We start from the raw sequence: 17,441 nt of genomic DNA on the forward strand, positions 1-17,441 counted from the left end.
CACCGGAGAGATGTAACCTGTCCTGATATCCGGAGCCGTCCTCAGCTGGAGCTCCAGCTCCTGCTTGTGCTTGTTTGAGTCAAAGAGCTGCTGGTGACAGCTCTCCAGCTGTGACTTCAGGTCCTCTATCTGCAGGAGCAGCAGGGGACCATTTGGAATAGTTAACAATGGTCTTTGTTTAGCCACTGGTGGGATTATGGCCTGAACAATCAATAGTTTTCATATTTAAAAAAAAAAAAATCATCATTTGAAAGGGTGAATGTTTTGTAAATTAGTCTTCTGTGAGTTAGCGAAATTATGAAAGTGAAAGTGTGGCTGTGTCCTGGTTAACTGCTCTCTGCATGTTGCTGTTTGTGTATTTGGCCAACGATGTTTTTTGTGAAAGAAGAAGCCCCACTATCAAAGTACAAATACGGAATGGGCTGTGTCTCTTAAAGTTCATGAAACACCTAAAGACACTTTTTCTACATTTACAATCTAGGTTATCATCTCACGTTCATTTCAGAGAGGAAGCTAGCAGGTAACTTGGTCGCTGACAGACAGCTGACAGAGTATAAAGTTACATGACAAGTTACATCATTTTAAAGAACTGGAACCAACCTAATGTGCTACATTGATGAAGGAAATGTGGCCAAATGTTATATGGGAGAATAGTGAGACTCATTCATTCTATTTCATGTTCTGCTTATTGTTACCATGGTTTGCAACTTGCTGTGTGTGCACTCACTAAAGTTGCTATTAACTTTTACATTACACTTGTTTAAAGTACTGTTATCTGTGCACTTTATTTTATATTCTATTGTACATTTTAATATGTTTCCATTTCTTGCACTGTGTTGATTGTTTAATGTTATTGTCTAATGTTATGCACCACCCGCCATGACAAATTCCTTGTATGTGAAACTCTGGCAATAAACGGTTCTGATGACTAAATAGAATAAACATACCCCTTGCTTGTAATTCTCCAGTAGCTGCTCCAGCTCAACACTGTCTCTGGATTGCAGAGTGCTGGGCAGAGGCACCCTCCTCTCCTCCCGTATGGGTGTCTTCTCCACTTGTTGCCAGTGTTGTTCAATCACCTCCTCTGCCCTCTGCTGCCTCACCACACACGTGGGACCTAATGAAATGGTTTGTCCGACTCCCTCTCCACTCTCAAAGTCTGTTCTCCCTCCTTCGTTAGCGGCTGTTTGCTCCGTTGATGAGCTAGTCACAGACTCATACCTCTTCCTCCTCTCCTCTCTTCTCCGACTGCGCTCCAGCTCACTCAGGTCTGCGTGGAGGCTCTCGGCCTCTTGGGCCCGCTGCTGAGCCAGAGCCTGAGCGATGGGTCTGAACTCGGCCCAATCAAAGGTCTTAGAGCGGCCTTCTCTTCTGCGTTCACGAGCCCTGCTCTTTGTGACAGCCGGAGTGGATTCTCTCTCCACTGACGAAGCCTCAGAGGAGGGAGAGTCCTGGGTGACGTCTGGCCCAACTAGACCCTCCAAAAGAGAGAAGGAACCATGATCCTCAGTTGAGCTGGAAGGCAGTGAGGAAGGCAGGCAAGTAAGTTTTAGCTTCTAAATGTTCATTAGCCATGTCCTAAAAGTTAATGTCCCTTCTACTCCAAAGTCTATAAAGCAAGTGAAGAAATGCTAATACAGAAATAAGTAAACTTAATTACAGTGACAAAGTATTTGCCATTGTATCAATGAAATGAGCTGTTAATGTTTCAGTTTTTTTCAATAATCTTGTAAAAGACAAAACATGTGGGGAAAAGTATACAAAACTACTAAGGTATTTTATACAAAAATGTAATGTATTTTTACAATCAGCACTTGAGGTGACTGAGCCAGATGACATGACACTGCTGCCTCCAGCTTAATCATCTTTCCATCTTAAGAGGCTGAATCATCTATCGCAGTTGAAAAGTGTGCGCAGTAGTGCTGACATAGTTGGACTGACCTTGCCACATCAGGGGCAATGGAGGGTCTGACATTCTTCATTACTGCCTGGATCCAGTTCCTGCGTATACCTGCTGTCATGGCCGACAGAGTGTGCACTCCCTCCCGAGTCTAAACATTTAAAAGCACCATGACATTTACAATATGATCCTATACGTAATGTGCTACAACTGCCATACATGAAATACTAATTCATTTGAAGGAATTCTGGTTTTCATTAGTCTAAGGATTGGGTGGTCATACCATGAGATTATATACATTTAAGTAGCATCAGAGATTTTGGCAAAGCGTTATTGTTGGAATGCTGTTAAGCATTCCAACTATTGTTATCCTGTTTCTCTTTATTGTTGGAATGCTGTTAAGCATTCCAACTATTGTTCTTCAAATCTTTATACTTCTTCTTATTGTTGGAATGCTGTTAAGCATTCCAACTATTGTTCTTCGAATCTTTATTGTTGGAATGCTGTTAAGCATTCCAACTATTGTTATCCTGTTTCTCTTTATTGTTGGAATGCTGTTAAGCATTCCAACTATTGTTATCCTGTTTCTCTTTATTGTTGGAATGCTGTTAAGCATTCCAACTATTGTTCTTCAAATCTTTATTGTTGGAATGCTGTTAAGCATTCCAACTATTGTTCTTCAAATCTTTATACTTCTTCTTATTGTTGGAATGCTGTTAAGCATTCCAACTATTGTTCTTCAAATCTTTATACTTCTTCTTATTTTTATAATAATTATATTTCTTCCGTACGCTTTTTGAAACTCTTCTGCTCCTTCATATTTTAAGCTACAGAAACCGTTCAACTATCAAAATGTTCAGCTCTTTCAGCAGAGGGGTGCTATGACTTTTCATATTTCTAACCTTTAAACTTTATGAATTATTAAGCTTTTTGCAATTTTTTTTTTGAATGGGTTTCTATGGAGAAAATGTTCAAATCCTCTTCAACTTTCAAATCCTTCTACTTCCTCATACTTTCAGCTACAGACACCATTTAAACTTTAAAATGTTGAGAAAACCCTGATCTATTGCCGCATTATTCAGCTTTTTGATATCTTTTATACTTTTTGAACTGCAGCAGTTTAACTTTTATGATTTTTTCAGTCCTTTTCTGACTTTATAATGGGTGTGTATTGCGCAGCTTAGAGTGCGTGATGTCACCGCTAGAGTGAAGAGCAGCTTGAGATTCTTGTGAAAAAAACATTTGTCTTTTGCCACTGTGTCCACAATCTTCACTCTTCATGCATAATTTCTGGATGTAGAAGTAGCTAATCTTGTCCTTGTCGTAGACAAATGACTGTGGAATCCCACAGATTTACACATTTGACACAGAAGCCTGTAATTGAGAGGAAAACCAACTTTCTGCTCCATAGAGACCAATGTTAAATTTTGCTTCAAAAACATCTTCCACAGAACACGGTACCCCATTTCTAAATCGCCAGTTCAGCCACATTTTTTACACTACAGACACAATTTTTACAGGATCTGTTCTTCAACTCATCCTTCCTCTCATTTATTAATATCGGAGCAATAGGAGCTACGGTTATGGGAGTTTTGAGGATTTGTTTGAGAGGTGTTTCTCTGTTTTATCTCCATGAAAAGGCTGAAAGGACACAGGTGTTCATGATTAAGCTAATTAGTGATGTTGATAAACACAGAGAGGCACTGGCACATGCACATACACTCCTCCCCCTCTCTCTCTGTGTGTCTCTCTCTCTCTCTCTCTGTGTGTGTGTCTCTCTCTCATACAGTTATTCAGGTCTTGGAGACTTTTAGAGGACCCCCCCCCCCCCACACACACACACACACACCCCATTTCAAAATACAACCCCCAAAGAGTGAATTCTAACTGAAATGCTTGTGATGAAGCCTGGCATTTAATAACCTCTGTTTGTGTGTCAAACATTATGATTATGTCTCCTCTCCCCCTCACCCCCCCCCCCCACCCCCCACCCAGCCCCACCCTTTCAAAATAAAAGCCCCATGGTTTAACTGTATTTAAACAAGCTCAAAATTAGGCTTTTTTGTTAAAAAAAATGAATGCTCTTACTAATACTGCGACAACTACTACTGCTGCTGCTAATATAGTATTACTACTACTGCTACTACTACTACTTCTACTATTACTGCTACCATCAATATTATTACTACCACCACTGCTATTACTTATACTACAACTGCTACTACTACTACTACTGCTATTCATGCTACTAAAAGTAGTAATACTACTACAGCTATTAGTACGACTGCTACTAGTACTACTACTACTACTGCTACTTCTTCTACTGCCATTACTACTTCTACTACTGTTATATTAAATACTACGACCAATACTACAGCTATTACTATGACTACTGATACTACTTCTTCTACTACTTCTAATTACTAATAATTCTACTACGAATAATACTTCTACTACAACTACAACTTCTACTACTACTACAAATATCACTACTGCTACTACTAGTACTTATTCTAATGCTACTAATACTTCTACTAATAATACTTCTACTACAACTTCTACTACTACAAATATCACCACTGATGAAATTTTTTAAGCCACAGAAACCATTTGAATATCAAAATGTTCAGCTCTTTCAGGAGAGGGGTGATATGAATTTTCATATTTGTAATCTTTAAATTCTTTGAAATATTAAGCTATTTGCAATTTTCTTTTGAATGGGATCTCTATGGAGAAAATCTTCAAATCCTGTTAAACTTCTTCAACTTTCAAAGCCTTCTTCTTCCTCATACTTTCAGCTACATATGACTTCATATTTGTAATCTTTCAACTTTTTGAATTATTAAGCTTTTTGCAATTTTTTTTAAATTGGATATCTATTTTCAGCAATGTTTTTGAGATTCATTTCAGCTTTCAGCATTCCAACGCATTTTCAGCAGGAAATGCATTTTCTAGTTACTAACTACTAACTGTTATTTTACAGTCACATACATACATAAATACATGAAAGGTGACCTATATATTTAACCCTTCCTAAGCATTTAGGAGCAGTTCACTTGGGTTCAGTGTCTCCCTCAAGGACACTTTGATATGCCGACAGGAAGCCCCATTCATAACGCCATTGTGGATTTAGTATTTCATTCACTGAATTAGCTAAAAACTGGCATTTGTATCTGGTTATTTTATCCTTATACAGTTTCTGCAGAACTTCCAGAACATTTACTACATAACAAAATATTAAATCTATATAACGATTTAAAAAGTACAAGTGGCCTTTTTGACTTTTCATGACTGGATATATAATGCAGATATCTGTAATTCCGTTTTTTCAATTAAAAAATAAAATTTCCCAAATGCACAACCTCGTTCTTCCGAGGAAAGATGACGTCCCTTTTGCCATTCGTGTGTATTGCGCTTTCAAATGGAGCATTTTCAGATTAAAACATGTTGATATTATTCAGATATTAGGAGCATTCTTTGGCCATGTATACAGCTCATTCACAGTAAGCCTCTCAATAGGGATTTTACTGGACTTTTTGACATACAGCCTCTTTCCTGTTTGCGACCATCTCTGTGCTAGTTTGCAAAGATGGAGGAGAGATGCATGACCCGTCAAACACAGCAGAAAATGGCGTTGAAGTAGGATTCACTGGCCCCAGTGATAAGGATGCGGCATGGGGTCGTTTTACGTTATTATTAGGAATATTTTCTTTTTCGGAGTAAGTGCAAAAAATGTGTTAACGTAGTCATTGTCTTATTTCAAAATGATGTGCGCCTATAAGGAGTGCCATCATGCCCACATACTGTATTGTCTGTACTGGTCCCCACAGGGCCTGCTGCTGGACGACGCAAGTTCAAGGCATGTTCGTGCACCACGAGGGTCTCTTTTTAAAGCTGCAGTTTGTGTAAACACAGTGGGCCTTTGGCATTTATTAAATGTTTTAATTGTATTTCACTCTCACTTTTGTCACACACACAAAGTCCCAGGTATAGAGCTGCCTGGCTCTGGGAGTACTTGGGTGTACGTGTGCGTGCGTGTGCTATGTGAGAATCAGCCTGGGTGCATGGTAGCAGTGACAACATGATATGTAATTTCATTGATTTGGGAATTCTCTCAGTAAGCAAGCGGCAGGGATTTGATAATGAAGCACTGATGCAGTGCTCTGAAAAGAGCACAGAGTGGATAGACCGACGCACTCACGTGGAAGGGTCTAAACTAATCGTTTAAAACTGATAAAAAAGCTGCAAGGCCCATCATTTATTTACTTTATTTATAAAGAGGCACCAAAACCTTACAGACTCGTAATGCAACCCAAGTCTAACTAAACTACGGGTTTAGTTAGCAATTAAAACTTCACAGTCTAAGTATCACAGGACTGTTAAGACCTTTTCTACAGCAGACCTTGCCTATTGAATCTCAATATGTCTAAAGGCTTTTTTGTTGTTATTAAAAGGTCAGAGCTATGTGGGAGGAAGACAAAGCACTTTTCTTATGATATTATAAATGCCTGAAAAACATTTGTCCTTTATGAGAGGCAAAGCTTCTTACATGTATTTGGAAACCATAGTTGCGTTGAGCCTGGTATTCAGTTACACTGTAGCAAGTAGACAGGTCAATCTCACCATCCAGGTCAGAGGCCTGAGGTAACACAAAGATGAGACATGGGGCAAACATGAAATAAAACAAAGAACTGTTCAACAGAAATCATACAATAATTATAAAATAGGCTCACCTCCTCTGCAATGGAATCCTTGTAGTATCTCAGGCTGTGATCCGTTAAAACAAACCAGTATTTCTTCCACTACAACGTGGACAGGGAAAAAGGCAAAGACAGGGTTCTCACATCCACAGCATGTTAAGATATATAGAAGAGGTAGTCACATATTGTACATCAGGTCAGTCAATAACCCCTGTGCTACGATGGCACAGAGTATGCCTCTCTCCGTATCACATAAAGATGGATTTTAAAAGGCCTTCAGGCTCCACCCTGGTCTTTAAAGTCCATTGACGACACAACATCAAAGTGTGACCACAGCTCTGTGAAGGCCACACAATGCTGCAAACATTCAGGAGTGCTTTAAGTGGTTAGTTCAGATGCTGTTTGAACCAGCGTTTCAGTCCCTTTTTTACAGACAAAGGCAGATTAACAGTTGATAACGTACCTGGCCTTGCTCATCCAGCTTCACCATCCAACCTTTCTTGAAGTTCAGTAAATCCGGCTAAAAAAAAGAAAAGATGTTGAAACATCTGTCTGACATTTGCACAGACAAAAATGATGGTGCAGTGTCAAACTGTTCATCATGCGAAATGTAATTTTGCCTTGTCATTATTCCTTTTGAAAGTGCTGCAGTAGATTACCACCACTTACTTTAAAATATCGTAAAATAAAGCAGACCACAAAGTAGCCTGAAACAATTCCTAAATGACACTGGCAATATGTCAAATTCAAGTACTAAATCACATGCTCACTCGGTCAGCTGAGGTAGAAGATGACTCTACCAATGGATCAAAGACATTATCTAAATGTGGTCCACTGGTCAGGGGAGACTTTGTCGGCGTGTGCTACTTTAGCTGAGGATGCAGAGCCCAGTGATGTGATTCCACATAGTGGAAGAAACACACACACACATGTGAAGGGTGACCTCAGTAAGCAGAGGTAAGTTGTGATATACACTGTCACACACAGACATACAAACACCTGTCTCGCTTCTACGGCCGACAGGAATGCAACAACAAACCACATGACACAGAATGGGTGCAATGAATACACACAGAAGGAGCCGAATGAGGAGTATAACCCGTAGAGGAGAGGAGGGGGCTGCACTGCCACCCGCAGCATGGAGGTTTGTCTACAACATCAACATCCTCGCACCACCACACCATGGCCAATGAAATGTTAGGAAAACTCACAAAGCTGCAGTACATAGCTATGTCTTTAGCTATTTTCCCCAGTAAAACGAGGAATACATTGGTTTCTGAGCAGAGCAGTCATGCTGCTGTGGGACGACCACAAAGAACTTTCTCGATTTTTTTATTCTCCTAACTCTGTTACCTAACCAAATGTAGTTTCTCAGTGCCAGTAACAACCCAGCAACCTCTATCCCCACATCTGAAGCCCTGGCACTGATGCTGACCCTGGAGCCTACAGCTTAGCAGAACAGGAGAGTCTCTGTCTGCCACACCACAGACACACTGAAACACAGTGGCCTTCAGACGGAATTTCAGACTTCAAATGTTGGTTAATGTTGAAACAATCAAAACAAATTTAAACCCAGATGTTATCATGAGCTTTATCATCTTTCCATATCTAACAATCTCCTCTATAAGAGCACTCATTTGTTAGAAGCTCATATGCAGGCTTTCTGGCAGCATTGTGGGACACAATGTGTCATATAAAACTCAAGTGGAGAACTGAAACAGTCAGTCCATTCATTGTTTGAAAGAAAATTCATCTGCAAAAACACCAATCATGACCTAGTGAGCCAAAACACGCATAATGTAGTTCTTACATCGAAGGAACGAGAGCCTGACCACACACAGAATACTAAAAACCTTGAGTAAGAGCTCCACCTGGGTTCTCTTTTCATTTTTTGATATATCGGTACGTTTTCTGCGTCTATGACGCAATAAAGTCTCAAAAGGATGCTGTAAGACTTACTATGGACGTGTCCAGGAGACGCAGCCTAATGTTTTCAGAAGTGAGGGACAGGAGACAACTTCATGGCTAATTTGTTCTCTGCAACAGCTGTCTGGTCCCCTTGTGTTCATTGTCTCAATCATTGCAGGAGAGACTAAATGCCCCTGCTGCAACATACTACAGACTTTCAGAGGACAGCTTTTTACTACAACTAGTCAAGTTTCATGTTTGTGATAAAAGTTTTACACATTTTCTGACTCAATTAATTTTCTTATTTTATGATATTTGATTCATTATCAACATCACTGTATGTATTATAACCTTTGGTAGTCACAGAAGATGCTGTAGAGATAAATCCTGGACCTTGATGAGGCTGTTTTACAAAAGCAAAAGAAGAGTAAACACTCACCGTCATGATCGACTCAGTGGTCCTTCTGTCCAGGGACTTGGCTCTCCTCAGAGGCGGCAGGGTGGAGGGAAAATCCAGAACCTGACCCACGTCATGCCTCTGCACCTAAACAACAAATGTGCAAGTTTGTCTACATTGTTTTTATACCTGTGTATGGTTAAGTAATTCAAAAATATACAAAATAAAACACAATATAATGGTGCTTTATGACTATTTGAGAGTCAACATATGAAATGCAGAAATCACAGATGATATTTAGTACGTCATCTGATTTGGTCTGTTTAGGTGGGCATTCATGTATTGTGGAGAAATGTCATGACAACCTGCAAAAAAGAATGAAACCAAAAACACACTGATAGCATGAAGCTAAACTTGCTAACTTTAAATGAGTGTGTATTGTTTGAACGCAACAGTAAGAATGACTGAGCTTGTGTGTTACAAAAACAGTCTCGACATCTATCTGTATGTGCACGAGATATTTTTGTCTGTGCATGACTGACAAAGATCTAGGGCTAGTGATTAACTGTCCGACTGTGACCCTCATCAGCGTGTTGGGCCCTGAAGTTGGGTTTCGAGCGGTTCTAGCCAAGCACAGAGAGCCACAGAATGGAAACTGGAAATGAATACAGCACATTTTGCTGACCTCTGACCTACAACCAAAACAAAGACAAGACAAAGAGAGGGAACGATGCAGGGAAGAGGGCGAGGGTGAAGGGAAAAGATAGAAGTGCTGGGACAAAAAAGGGAAAAAAACCACTGGTAAGTCCAATACCGAATCTGTTCTGCCATGTGGTGTTGTTTAATACCACCGTTTACAAGTCTTACCAGATCTATTGTAAACTTGTAAACTGCTGTACAATGTTGGCAGTAGGGATTTCACGAGAACCGATACTTTCTGAAAACGTAACAGTACTCTTGTTTTCTACAGCTAGGCTAGTGGAGGTTGCATTGAGTGACATTATGATGCATTCAAGCTCTATTCAGTAAAAATAACATAAAAAGAGTATTTAACTCAGATAAATGATAATGTTATCATGATGTGTTCAAATGTAATCAGTTAAATTTGTAAAAACCAGAATGCAAACAGTAACAAAGGGGTGTATGTGAAGTATGTAGGATTTATTGTTGTCTTTTTTGTGAAATTAGAATGAACACAATGTTCAAACTACAAATGTCTGGTATCCTGACATATCACACACACGGGTTACCTCTCTGTGGAAGTGTCTGTGCTCACTTCGGCCCTGTCTGGCTCCACTCCTGCTTGACTCTTCCACCTCCATTTTCTCTGGATTCTCCAGCTCCAAGGCCTCCAACTTCTCAATAACACCGGAGCGACTGCAAATCAAACACACACATACAAAAATCATTTGTTATTTATTTATTATTTCTAGTGCTGGGCAAGTTAACGCGTTAACGCATTAATTAATTAACGTAGTAGTTGGCTAACCCCAACTACATGATTCGCCTCATTCTACCTCAAAAATTCGCCTCAAAAAACAACCTGCAACCAGATCTGCCGGTGTTCCGGTGTTTAACGTTAATGAGTGACCGCGTGAACTGAACGAGGGGGTTGCATGTTTCAATATGTTACGTTTTTTTTCCTCCTAAATCGCGATAATGACGAACGTTAACAGTCAACAAAGTTTCGCATGCAGTGGACATTACCCTTAAGTAAGAGAGAAATGAAGACTGTGTAGACATCTTAACGCTGATTGGCCAAGACTTGAGACGTCACATCAAAGATGTTCTATTACGAAGATCATGACATAACCTTTTCTGCAATCTGAGAAACGCTGGCTGGCCCCTCTAGGAACACACCGTTATGGATGAACACCATTGTGGATGAACACCGCAACCGACAATAGAAGCTGATACTGACCTCCTCTCAGGGCTGAGGACGGCCTCCCTCTCCTGCCTGTCAGGGCTCCTGAACCGGCTCCTCTTCTCTGCCTTTCTGGCCTCTGCCTCCAGCCTTCGGGATCGCGGAATATCATGGTGGCTGTAGGAGTGGCCGCCCCTCTGGCTGGCCGGGTGGCTGTCGGTGCTGGTCACAGTGCTGCCGCTGGCGTCCGAGTCCAGAGAGCTGACCGAGCCACTGATGTGTGAGCCGTTAGAGAGCAGGGAGCTGCCGGAGGGGAAGGGGTCGCTGGGGGCTGGGGAGAGGCAGCGCGGGACACCACCCAAACTTGAGCATGAGCCTGTTGGGGAGAGCAGGTCACTGGAGGGCTGGGGTGCAGAGCCATGCAGCACCAGGCCACCCCGGTCCACCTCGTCGCAATTCAGTGAGCCGGCGTCAGAGCCCTGTGGCGCACAGTCAACTACACGAGAGAAACAGAAGACGCCACAGAACACTTTCATAGCAAAAATTATGACTTTACTTGATTACTTTATCTTTACTGTAATGCAGTTTTACCACTTCTACCTCAGCAACATTCACAGCATTCGTTCCCCTTTTTTGATTTCATGTTATTGAATTTTAAACTGCTTGATTAAACTGCATTTTTTCAAATTTATAAAAATCAGCATTTCATGGTTGAAAATAGCTCAAACCGGCATCTACTGGTTTAAATGACATGCTTGCTATATTCCAAGCTTGCCACCGCGTGGTGTCATAAGCTCTGAATGTCATGTTTGTCGACGCTGTGTCGAGGCTGTTGTCCTACAGAAGTGGCCGTGGTTTAATCTCAGCAATTATTCTTTTTCCAAGATTATGCAGTGGGTGAAGTTAGGCTCATAATGGTATTCCTCCTTACCTGCAGGGGGCAGCGGTGATCCTGGAGAAAGGTCAGGGGCCCAGACTGCAGCCCCCTCAGCCTCTCTCTGGTTCAGCTCCTCCTGCCAGATAATGGAGCTCGAGTCTGGAACCTTCTCCGCCTCTGGAATACCAGAGCCGGTCACTGCCACCTTGGCTGGACCTGGCTCCTTGACATGGACACATGAAACAGTCAAAAACAATGAAACAAGACAAGTGGAACATAAAATCAAGCGGTTGTGTACTGTGTAAGAAGTATTACCTGGGAGGTCGTAGGCTCCACCTTGCGTTTCTTCTTCTGGTTCTGTTTGTTAGTTCGGGGGTATACCACCAGCTGTTCACTCCACCTGGACACAGAGGAGAGTGTTTTTTTTTTACATGTGTGTGTGCACATCCTATCCTCCCCAACCCAACAGCAGACACATCTCGACAACTAACCCATTGATGATCTCTTTATTCTCTCCTCTGATGAAGTACTCCTGGTCCGGGATGATGATGCACAGGGAGTTCTTCTGACCCGTCTTGGGCTCAGCGTCTATGACGTCAGTGCAGAGGTTCATGTTCACTGTGCCCTGAGGCAGCGTGCTTGGCTAGAGGAGACACAACATGACACATTGGCCAGTGCATTAGCTTATATTATTTAACCTTTGAATTGAATGAAATTAGTTTACACATGACTCAACAAAGTTTTACAACACTAAAAATATACAGAGCAAAATAATAGCAGTGGAACATAAAAAAGAAAGATACATTTAAACGGTATGCTTGAGTCACTGGTTTGTTTCCCATGTTTGTTTCTTTATGGGTGACTGCCCAACTAAACACTGATATCATTGCTATCACATTTCAAATAGTTCAAACTCAAACAGAGAAGATCTGAGGGAAAACATGCCTGTGTGCTGCAATGTTTCACAGCCTAGGCTCAGTATTTTTTTAAACTAAATCTCTTCCAATTCCTCATCTGCCTTTCTTTTTGAAAGAAAGGCCCGGATGCCGGACTAAAGCTGTCTGGTAGGATAAGACAATAACGTAGAGTAGGGCTGAGGCAGCTGAAGAAATTCAACCTGCCAAAGACAATGATGGCGCACTTCTACAGAGCCATCATTGAATCCATCCTCTGCTCCTCCATCACGGTCTGGTACGCTGCAGCCTGCCCTTGTCCTTGGCTGCAGCGCATCATTCGCTCTGCCGAGAGGGTGATTAGCTGCAATCTGCCGTCCCTCCAAGACTTGTTCGCTTCAAGGACCCTGAAGCGAGCAAGAAAGATTGTAGCCAACCCCTCTCACTCTGGACACAAACTGTTCGTGCCCCTTCCATCTGGCAGGAGGCTGAGGTCCATCAGGACCAAGACCTCATGACACATGAACAATTTCTTCCCATCCGCAGTCATTAACAGAGCCCGGGTCCCCCACTGACTGTCATCCCCAGGACAATTTCCTACCGGTCACTCCCCTGCACATCCCTTCTAGGTTCTTATTTAAATACACTCGACACTTTTACATTACACTTACATCTCACTTGTTTATAGTCCTGTTATCTGTTCGTTTGTGCACTTTATTTTAAATTTCACTTTATTTTATATTTTTCTGTAAATTTTAATATGTTTCTACTTTGCACTGTGTTGATTGTTAAATGTTATGCACCTCCCGTCATGTCAAATTCCTTGTATGTTCAACATACCATGGCAATAAACGGTTCTGATTCTGATTCCTTAAATTCTCTCTACTGTCCACCAGGGGGCGACTCCTCTGGTTGTATAGAAGTCTATGAGAAAATGACTACTTCTCTCTTGATTTATTCCCTTAGTAAACATTGTAAACATGAGTTTATGTCTCAATCTCTAGTTTCAAGTCTTCTTCAATACAGCATGATGTTCATTTAGCAAATGATGGTCCATTTAGAGTCAAATAGACCATAAAGCAGGGTATGCTTTAGGGCGGGCTTACTGTGATTGACAGGTTGTATACGGAGTCTCTACATCACTCCTCCGCATTCCAAATATTTTCACGTCCGTTCACTGGTTGCCAGAAAGATTGCGACGGCCGAAATGCCCAACTCAAGGCTTCAAAATGGCAGTCCACACATCAATGGGTGCCGTAACGACGACTATGTCCACTTCTCATATTCAGTCTATGATATTTTCCTATTTTTTAAGAACTTTAGTGCAGGCTTGGCCACTATTACAGTATACCAGGGTATTTAAAAAATCCTGACAGTATGATCTTTAATACCATCATAAAAACAGGTGCTGCACTTTCTATGCTTGATGTGGTGTATTGTAGTGCACAGTACGCATCAGCAGAGGTCGGTCCCTATGGTGTAACAGGCAGCCGAGTTGAGAAAGATGATGATTCAGTGTTTTGCTTGTAGTTTATAATTCCCTTTATTCAACTGCCAGTCTGCCACCACCCACACCCTCTCCGTTCAGCCCACTGTTGTGTCCTTATCCACTGTATATTAGGGAGGGGGTCAGTATGAAGCCAGCAGTAACTTCACAGCTGGGCACGTAGCAGTGCAGTGTGTGTATAGTTTGGGCTATTTGTCGGTGAAAGAATGCTAAAACCCCTGTGTCTTGCTAAACCCCTGCTCATTAAAGTGAAAGGCATTAAAAAGTTAGCCACAACTTCAGGCATCTTTTACCTAGCTAACCATTACATTGACGTAATGGACATGTAGTGTGATAGCGTCAAGCATTTATACCAATTAAAAATATGCCACTACACATTTAATTATTATCCGTCTTATCTGGGGGTGTGCATGACAAATACGCCTGTAGTGGGAACCGGCACGTGGCAAATTTAGCAGAAGATGGTTTTCTGGTCCTATCGAACGTTCTTCAGAGCTCTTCTTGTTTTGGTTGTTGTTCCCTCTTTGTGATAGAAAAACTGCTTCTCTCCCACATAAATATTGCTGTCACAGCTGATTGTTAGACATTGCGATAGAAACAAAGTAGGAAAATATATCTATTATCAAAAAAATGATCTTGGTAGTAAAAACATTGAAATAGTCAAAAATACACTGATGTAACTTTTGTATGACAGGATAATAAACACATTGACATTTGAACCTGATAACTTATTGTCTCATTGAGATCAAAGCAAAGAAATCCCCTAAACTTCCTCTCCAAACGTCTCTGTGTGCTCTGAATCATGCGGCTCTCTTATCAGACTTTGCTGCTACAGATGTAAAACAGGTGCCGAGTCCCTTTCCAGCTCCTTTTAAGGCCACTGAACAGAACCAAGTTCCAGCTTTATTAAGATATGCCTGTAAACCCCCAGGGGTTGCCATATATGGCAATAACATTGCGTCCCACTTAAGAACTAAGACGCCGTGGATAAAAAAACAACCTCTTGTTTTAGAATAAGTAGCTGTGTGGAACCCTGCAGTGTGGTAAGTGGTATTTACTTAGATGACTATTACAACATGCATGTAGTACTTTTAGTGTGGAGAAAAGCTGGGACTGTATACAGTACGGACAAATCAATTACCACTAACAGCCCTTTTTGAACAGTTCCAGAAAGTATGGAGTTATAGGAACTAAACTATAGGAACTTTGCACATTTCTGTCACATTTCCTCCACATCTATACAACTATTAAGACTTCAAAAATTCGTTGATTTGACATTCGTTGATCAATTAGTCCACTGACAGAAATGTATCAGCAATTTGATAATTAGTTGTTGTAATTTCTCTTAGCAAAAATGCCAAAGCAACAGTTCCAGCTCTGAAATTGTGACAATTTGCTGCTTTTGTTTGTTTTATGTGATAACAAACTCAATATATTTGGGTTTTAGATTGCTGGTGGGACAAAACAAGACAGTCGATGATGTCGTCTCCTTGGGCTTTGGAAATTCTGACATTTAATAGACCAAACTGTTAATCGCCCAAGGGATACTTGTCACAGTTCAGCTCCACACCCTCCTCACTCTACTTGTCAGTAACTCCCTCCTCATCAGTCTAACTCCCTTCACCTGTTCACTCACCTGCCTCTGATCATTAATCAAGCCCCTATATAGACTCCTGTCTCCCAGACACATTTGCCAGATTGTTCTTCGGTTTTCAATGCCAGACTCTCCAGCACGCTCTCACGGACTGGTCTCCTGTTACCGACCCTGCCTGCCTTGCCTGACTCCCGGTAAACCCACCAGCCTTCTGATCCTGACCCTGTTTAAACTCTGCCTGCTGTTTCTGGAAGTTTGTAATAAAAGCCAAAGATCCCTGGAATCTTGTGTGTTGCATTTGGGTCCATATACAATGGTTACAATACTAATTTAGACTTCAACCACATCACCCCTGAATGCAAGATTAGTGGCGTGCAGAACAAGCCATCCAGCTGCAACTATGACCTGATGCACAAACAGGTCAAATGCAAAGCATGTGCAAAATAGAAAACTGAGTCCCAGTTCACCTGTCCGTAGAGTTGGCAGCAGAGATTCGGACTTGAGTCCCACTCACAGTAACTATCGATTAACTGGTACCAGCTGTGCTTTCTGACTCTCTTCTCTCCGATAACCAGGTGATACTGACACCCGTTACAAACATTGGAGACCTGAGACTTGACTTGGACTCTAGCTCAAAGACTTGAGACGGAACTTGAACTTGTTAGCAGTAACGTAGCAGTGCAGTGTGTGTACAGTTTATTTGTTGGTGAATAAATGCTACAACACAAGCCAAGTTCCCGTGTCTTGTTGCCTGCTGCTGATTAAAGTGAAGGGGGTATCGCCGAAGTTAGTGACAACAATCCAATTCAATATATTTGTATAGCCCAAAAAGAAACCGTTAACAGGGAAAGAGAAGAAACCTGAGGGAGAGATGTCATGACAACAGCAATGGCCCAAACTCACTTAAAATGGATTTACCTTTATGTGGACCAGCTATTTTCATCTTAGGCTACATCCACACTACTACATTTTTGTTTAAAAACGTAGTAGTGTGAACATGGCCTTAGTGACAAGCTGCTCCTGAGTTTTGCTCACTTTTTATTTCTTTAGCATTAATCGGTCAAAATTCTTACTGACGGTTAACAGTTAAACGGTTAATAATTAACGTCCCTTATTGCTCAGTTGAGACAATGATCCGCAGATAATGACAATAATCATTAGTTGCAGCCCTAACTGAAACAGATTTCTAGCTCTTCAATCCATCAATGTTCCTTAAGCCAGGAGCCTAGCTGTAAAAGGTTTTATTTACCAACTCAACATCATAATACTTTATTTTCTGCAGCTAGGGGATCTAATCGTCTAGTTTGACCCAACAACTACTTAGCACTGAACACTTCCCACTGTTCACACCCACAGTCAGTATGAGACCAAGCGGAGATAAAGTGACGCTCACAGTGCATCAAGGGGACTTTTCTGTGTTATATGTTGCTATTAGATGGAGCCTTGATTTCTTAAGGGGCCATTCAGATGTTGCAGCTTAACACCAGCCGTGTCACTTTCATCCTTTGATCCAAGGTGCTTGGGGGGTTGCGCTCCTGCCGTTACTAAGCAACCAAACCTGCGTGCTGAGATGACAATGATGATGAAGTTGCTGTAATTTAGCAGTGAGCCTCACTAACTAAACAAAACAAAGATACAGATTTCCAGCCCGGTGAATTTTTATATTGTAAAAAAACTTTTATATTGTACCTCGACTCAGCACCCTCCATCTTAACTCTTGACAGACAGGAACTGCCAGTCCAGCTTCTTCTAACACTGCCACAATCGAAATACTCAACGAAATCAACAACAGCGGAATCAA

General features: G+C 41.4%; 1 protein-coding gene across 3 annotated transcripts in view; it reads right to left on the bottom strand.

Moving 5' to 3' along the window:
- LOC142951483 (myosin phosphatase Rho interacting protein) overlaps positions 1-17,441 on the bottom strand; it is a 56,107-nt gene that overhangs the window by 20,961 nt on the left and 17,705 nt on the right. For all 3 annotated transcript variants that reach the window (XM_076093042.1, XM_076093040.1, XM_076093041.1), the window contains exons 4-15: positions 12,138-12,289; positions 11,962-12,046; positions 11,701-11,869; positions 10,827-11,265; positions 10,156-10,282; positions 8,948-9,052; positions 7,064-7,120; positions 6,634-6,702; positions 6,450-6,539; positions 1,942-2,051; positions 948-1,515; positions 4-129 (exon numbers count right to left, since the gene is read on the bottom strand). In XM_076093042.1, coding sequence (XP_075949157.1) covers positions 4-129; positions 948-1,515; positions 1,942-2,051; positions 6,450-6,539; positions 6,634-6,702; positions 7,064-7,120; positions 8,948-9,052; positions 10,156-10,282; positions 10,827-11,265; positions 11,701-11,869; positions 11,962-12,046; positions 12,138-12,289 — 2,097 coding nt within the window. The remainder of the gene's footprint in view (positions 1-3; positions 130-947; positions 1,516-1,941; positions 2,052-6,449; positions 6,540-6,633; positions 6,703-7,063; positions 7,121-8,947; positions 9,053-10,155; positions 10,283-10,826; positions 11,266-11,700; positions 11,870-11,961; positions 12,047-12,137; positions 12,290-17,441) is intronic.

This window comes from Anarhichas minor, unplaced genomic scaffold, assembly GCF_050575085.1.
Source record: "Anarhichas minor isolate MPS153535 unplaced genomic scaffold, ASM5057508v1 ptg000017l, whole genome shotgun sequence".
NCBI lineage: Eukaryota > Metazoa > Chordata > Actinopteri > Perciformes > Anarhichadidae > Anarhichas > Anarhichas minor.